This window comes from Lactuca virosa, chromosome 1, assembly GCF_052849685.1.
Source record: "Lactuca virosa cultivar CGN04683 chromosome 1, Lactuca_virosa_CGN04683_v6, whole genome shotgun sequence".
Lineage (NCBI taxonomy): Eukaryota > Viridiplantae > Streptophyta > Magnoliopsida > Asterales > Asteraceae > Lactuca > Lactuca virosa.
The window spans coordinates 157704891-157711939 of NC_136426.1; the positions used below are offsets into that span (position 1 = coordinate 157704891).

A 7049-nucleotide genomic window follows, 5' to 3' on the forward strand; every position below is an offset into this window, starting at 1 on the left:
TAGTCCGGAACTACTACTATCTAGACGGGCTGGCCTTGGTGCCTTAGACCCGTTCCTACAGGAAGATGACTCACCTCTCAAACTGGCTGCTGAAATCTCGTGTGAGGAATCTCTAGTGGCTGCTCCAACGACTCCCCGACTATCACAATAAACACTTAGTCGAAAACTGAGAATCCTTCTAAGGGTAAAATAACCATTTTACCCCATGATCTAATTTGGACCATGACCCAAGCCCAATTCCTTCTAATCTTTTCAAACTCACTAATGGCCCACTAAGGCCCACTAATGGACCAATTTTCTAAATTGGGCCCAACTCCTCAGATGTGCTTTCCCCCTAAGCCCAAACATGTCCTTGGTCCATTATCTGACATCTAATGGCCCATTTCGGCCCAACACCTGCTAAGCCAAAAGATTGGCCCAAACCGAGGCCCAAATGTTGCAAAGCCCACAATCTGAGAGTACGTTGAGCGTACTCCTCTGTACGCTACGCATACAACTTGCATGGCTTGTATGTTGCGCGTAGTGGCGTGTACGCCCAACGTACTACTCTATTAAGCCATTTTCTTCAAAACTGCTTAATCCCTTAAGACACTAAGTCTAGACTACAGATCTGAGTCCAATAACCCGTCTTAACCCATAAAGTCGATTACTTGGTGGCTTACAACCCACCAAGTGAGACCAAGCTTGGAAAATAGCAACTAACTTCATGGAAATGACTCCAAACTCATGCATGGTCATAAAAGGACCTTAAAGATCAAAACTTTACTGCTTATGGGACATGAATATCACTAAGAGTGGCACCTCTTGGCCTAGAAACAAACTTGAGTCATAAAGGTCCATTCTTGGAACTAAAAAGGCTCCTAAACAACACTACACTAGATCTAAGCCTTCAAAAAGAAAGTTGAAAGCTTTATACCTCCAATGAGTCCCAACAGCTGATGTTATCATGGATCTATGAGCTCAAGATACTCAAGTTCCTCTTCACTATCTTCTTCTTCCTTCTTTCAAGCTTCAAATCTCCAAATAAGCTTCACAAGGCCAAAACACACACAAGAATGAGCAAGGGAGGCTATCTAAGGTTTCTGAGAGTGAGGAGTTGGTAAGGCGGCTAGGGTTTGAGTCATAATGTGGTATTTATATGGCTTAAACCCTAAAAATTAGGGGTTTGGAATCTGCATACGTCCCCCGCATTCAATGCTTCTCTACGCCCCGCTTACACCAAGGCTACGCCCAACGTACGTCTTATGGGCGGCCCAAGTCTTCGGCCCACTTACTAAAGGTCCACTCAATTAGTCCTTCTAATAACACTTAGCCCAACAATTAATTAAAAAATATTTAATAATTATTACCTCAAGTGACGGTCGTTACAAGGTTGTAGATCTGAACGACGATATGGTAGATGGGGTGGTTTTGGACGAAGAGCGGTGGCAATGATGTTGGTTTCTACATAAGGAGATTGAGATGGATGTTCAGATGTAGTTGTGGAACAGATCTGATGTGTCGGAGGTACATGCCGGCGGTGTTGGAAAGTCATCGGAGATTTCAGATCTAAGTGTAAGTAGGTCCAGCTTTCATCAGATCCAAAGGTCTTACATCGGTGTTTGACAGGAAGGAAAAACGATGGTGGTTGCATCAGATATGACGAGATATGTGTTTCCTTCGGTGTTGGAGTAAACAAACCTTAGAGGATGAAATCTGTAAATCGGTGTTGGAGTAAACAAATGTGATGGTTTGACGGTAGTTTAACGTCGACGGTCCAGTAGCATATCTGATGCTCCAGAGGTTGGTGGTGGAAAGTCGTCGAAGGATGGCGATGGACTAGATCTGGACCAGATCTAAAAAGATCTAAACCGGATCTGAAGGGAGAGGAGTCGATGGTGGGGATTGTTACCAATGGTGGTCGGAGGTGGCCGATGGCGGTCGTTCGCCGAAGGTAGGAAGAGACGGCGATTCTCCGGCTGTAGAAGGCGACGAATGTATGGGGGTGGTGGTTGGTGGCAACTAGTGTAAATGGTTGTGTGTTCTTTAATTTTGGTAGTAGAGGTTGAGAGAGTTTTATAGGTTCTAAATATATCATATTTTTTTTTGTTCTTAGAAAATATTAGTGAAATGAAAATAATAGAATAAGTTTCTTAATAGACCATTAGGTACTTATTGTTTTTTTGGCCATTTATAAAAACTTTAAAAAATTAAATTATTAAAAACACAAAAATAAATTAAAAATGAATGGTTCTCAGGGTTCTTATTATTTCTAGGTTCACACATATATATATATATATATATATATATATATATATATATATATATATATATCACAATAAAAAGATAATAAAAATTTGAAATAAAAAACTTAAATTTTTGCCGTTAGAAGAGGAAAGAAATGAAAGAAGAGGATATGTTGGCTCCCCTTAGGTTCTCCGCACCCGACAGTGTGGTGTCGAGAGGCCATGACATGTTCAGCTCGCCCTCACCGCATTATGTGGCGGTGAGGGTAGGGTATATATACATTCCAACTTGATAGTCTCGTTTTTTGAAACCTATCCAAAGACTATCTCGTTTTTACCTGTGGTAACACCGCCCCCTATCTCTTTTTTTACCTGTGGTATTATGCTGGCGGTGTTATTACACGGTGGTAAATTACAATTTTGTTTCCATTGTGCCTTTTGATTGGTCATTTATAAACTTAAATTTTTTTTTTAATTTTTTTATTTTCATATGTAAAAAAGTTACCATATCATTATCATAAACAAAAAATTATTAAAAAATACAAATGCTTATATGGTGTGTGTGTGGCACATATTTTCCATTCCTAAAATTTAGGACAACCTTTATTCTAACAAATATAAAATCATATAAAACAGTTAAAAGCCCAGAAAATAACTATTTTGGATTTTTGATATTTCTTTTTTAAAAGCTATACCACTGTTTGATACCCGTGACACGCACCTCGATATTATCGATCATTTCGTACAATAATGAGACGAGACGCATGTCCAAAATGAAACATAATGTGTTATAAACGATATTTTATTATAAAACATATTAAATAATTAATATTTTTAAAATAATATTACTTGAATGCAGATTTAAATTTGCTATTATAGCAAGAATCGACATTATTTAAAAGTTTCAAACATTGCGTTTGTAACTGTTTTTATGTTTATAATAGCTTCTAAAAATGAAAAATTATTAAAATTAACTCCCTAGCTAAAAACTAAACTTTAAAAACCTTATTTTAAAAAAAAATTTGATTAAAATTCCTCTCTCTCAGCATATATTACATATTACATCAAAAGATACAGTAAGCATTGAGATTTAGGGACGATTAATGATAAAACTAAGAGATAAACATTTAATAAAAGAAGTTTTTAATTAATGGTAAATATAACATATTGTATAATAAAGTTCATTTTAAAATGGTATTTATAGATATTAGATAATTTTTTTTCCTAACTAAGTTAGTCATTATAAATAAATAAAGTTCCATTTCATTACAATTTTCAACTTCTTTGTTATGATTAATTGCTAGTCCGATAACTATGTCTTTTATATAATATCAATATTAACTTATACATTTTTAAATATGTTTTTCAAGTATATAAAACGTATTATAAAGTACACCACATATTAATTGCTTAATATTTCATGCACTTTTTTCAATAATTAAGACTACAAATGTCCAAAAAAATTCAAAGAAGGGCACCTTTAAGTCACCTTTCGGAGCATCTGACCCTAAGAATCACATATGAAATAAACCTATAAACCAAAATAAAACACACCATAATCACAAAATTCTTCCACTTACCATCATCCTCATAACCTCCTTGTTCCCTCAACACATCTTCACCACTCACCAAACACTTTCCAAACAGATACTCCAAACACTTGCCTTCAGCATCACCAGAGAACTCATTCATCAACAATCCTTCAAATGGATACTTGAACAATGAAATATAGTGCATGAATATCCAGTACTTTGGCGTACCTTGCTTCGACACAAAGTAACCCGAAAACAGGAAGAAAGATCCAATCACACCTGATATCACTGAGTTTCCCACAATGAAATTCGGAACCAGTGCGCTAAAACACACCACCACCGAGTTTGCGGTGTAGAGAATCAACCAGATCAAGAGGAGGAACCTCGAGAATGCAAAGAAACTGGGGTTCAACCCGACTAACCAGTATAACGGGGTGGCAAATAAAACCGCAAGGATTAGCAAAAATGGCAAGTATACAAGTCCGTTTGCTATTGCGTATGAGGAAACTCGATAACTTCCGCATGAAGTTTCCTTCATTAGTATTTCCCTTTCTTGCAAGAAAACTGGTAGAGCTTCTACTGTCGTTGACAGCAAAAATGTTAAAATGAATGCAAATAAACCTACCCTTTCTTGAGCCCCGATCAAGTCCATGTCTAGGTTGTAAAAGATCGAGCCTAGGATCAAACCTGATACGAGCATTTGGAGAGTTCGATATGCAAAAAGCTCTTTTGTTCGAGAAATATTCTTCCAGAATCGATGAGTCAAGATTACTGCTTCGAAGAATCTTGAATTGGCGAAGCCATCTGTAATCATTTGGTCTTGTTCTTGTTCTTGATCTTGGTTGTCTTCGTGATCCTGGTCGAGGTCGATTACTTTTGATTGTTGAAAGAGTTGTTGTAAAGTGAACTTACCTTGTGTGATTCTGTTTGTTGAAGCAGTAATTATATCTTGTTCAAGATTTGATAACTTTTGGTTCTTTTGTTGTTGTATCGAATCAATTGAATCTATTGCAAACTCAACGATGTTAACATGAAGAGGTGGCTCAAGCCCAATGAGCCGTAGAGAGAGGTTGAGTTCATCAACTGTTCCTTGATGCAAAACGGTGCCGTTTGCCAAGAGTAATATTGAATTGAAAAGCTTGATGATTCTGAAACCCGGCTGATGGATGCTAAGGATCACAGTCTTGCCTCTGGTCTCAGCCATGGTTTTGACCATGTCTATGATCTGAAAGGCGCAGTTACTATCCAACCCCGAAGTGGGTTCATCGAGAATCACCACTTCCGGGTCATGAACCACCGCAACTCCTATAGAAACCCGCCGTCGCTCTCCGCCTGAAATCCCACGAACCCGATCATCCCCAACACGTGCATTTGCCACATGGGTCAACCCAAGTTCCTGGATTAACGACTTGACCCGTGATCTCAGCTCAAGGTTAGGAAGGTTCAGTCGGAGTTTAGCTGTAAAAACTAGTGTCTCTTCCACTGTGAGTAGAGGGAACAAGGTATCCTTTTGCGTAACATACCCTGAAGTCTTCTTGAATCTTGACTTGTCCACGGGTTTTTTGTTGACATAGATGGTTGCCGTTTGTGGAGTGAGTTTTCCGGCAAGGATCTCAAGCAGAGATGATTTTCCGGCGCCACTAGGGCCCACGATGGCAAGGACCTCCCATGGTTTTGCATGGCAACTTACTTCGCGAAGAACCCGACGGGCTTTGGGGTTGGTGTCAGGATCAGGAAAGGGTTGTTGATATTGTGTAACTTGTTGATCTTTGTTAAAGATCTTGAAAGGGGGTTGTGGTTTTTGAGTGTAGATTGTGTAGTTGATGCCTGTTGCTTCAATGTCACAACCCTTTCTATTCATCTGGAGTGAAATGTCTTTGTGGTGTGTTTTTCAAGTGATATTAACTTGTGGTTCTATGCGTACTTGTAAGGTCTCTTTGGAGCTTTTCACACAAGGACTACTTTGTCCGTACTCTCGTTTGCATATATGTGCATAATATATACACGATTAGTTTATCAACCCTCATTAAACTCTATATTGAGACAAAAAACCATTTATATATGAATAAATAATGGATGATATCGAAAATATCACCGTCTTTCTAAAAAGTTTTAGATATATTTGTAAAATTATATGTGAAAAAGAGATCCTACTAAAATTTGGAAAGCAAGGGTGGCATTATTACTTTTTTTTTTTTGACAGATGAGGGGATAGAAATGAATTTTGTATTTAATTAAGTCAAGTGGAAATGTCAACTAAAGTCTCGGAGGTTAATTGCATGGTTCACATGCAGCTTCTTTTTTCGAGACCACTGTGTATTTCAGGTCCAGCCATGCAAAAACAAAAACATTCACATGAATTACTCCCTTGGTGTTTTTGTTTGCAACCTTCTCTGCACATTGTTCTATGGCAAATATCTCTCTCTCTTATTTTTTTTTTTAATTTCATCAAATAGTAAACTATTATCAATACGTATGATACAAGTCATTGTTGCATAAAACGCCAAGAAAGCTTGATCGAAGTTAAAAAACCAAAGGTGTTGAATATCCATTAAAACATATTAAAAAGTTTGTTTCCAAGTCCATACATAATTAGAGAATTGTAATTCATAGCATATATATTGATCTTTTTAGATTTGCATTGATATGTGTGGCCATATGGTTGTTTATTTCAATTTGCACGCAAACTAACAAAAGGTATTTAATGATTGGATAAATTTGGATTAAACGTGGTCCTTTTGAAACTATTGTCGATTACAACTCAGAAAAAGATTACAGCAACACGTTATTTACACATAATAGAAACGATTTTAAATCCAGAATTGATTAATCATCTATTCAATTCTATGTCTGAAATCTGAATTATGAAACTCGTCCTTTACGGATGATACGAATAAATTAATGAATACAGTCTGTGGAAATATTACTTAATAGGGTATTAAGAAGATTCAAATTATTAGAAAACTGGATTATATGAAATAAATAATAAAAAATATGATAAACAATAAAGAACGTTTGTCTCCATTATGGAAAGAGTTTCGAAGGCATATATGACTGAGAGAACCCGTGAGTTAGGGTCACATGTTTTTTAAGTATGTGGTTGTAAATTATTCAAACACTATTTGTTTTCTTGTAGATTATATATTATCACTCTTTAGTTTTGGTTTAATATTTACAATTTCTGGATCATTCTTTAGTTTTTGAGTTAATATTAACTAGAAAGTTATCTGTGCTTATCGGCGGTCCGATTAGGGCCGGTCCTAAGATATTTGATGCCCGGGGAAAAAAAAGA

The 7049-nt window shown here is 36.8% G+C and overlaps 1 protein-coding gene across 1 annotated transcript; it reads right to left on the reverse strand.

Annotated features, from left to right (window-relative positions):
• Positions 1-3627: 3627 nt before the first annotated feature.
• ABCG5 (ABC-2 type transporter family protein) lies at positions 3628-5748 on the reverse strand. The gene has a single exon (XM_079079668.1). The coding sequence runs from the start codon at positions 5616-5618 to the stop codon at positions 3711-3713; it is 1908 nt and encodes a 635-aa protein (XP_078935794.1). The 5' UTR covers positions 5619-5748; the 3' UTR covers positions 3628-3710.
• Between the last annotated feature and the right edge of the window lie 1301 nt (positions 5749-7049).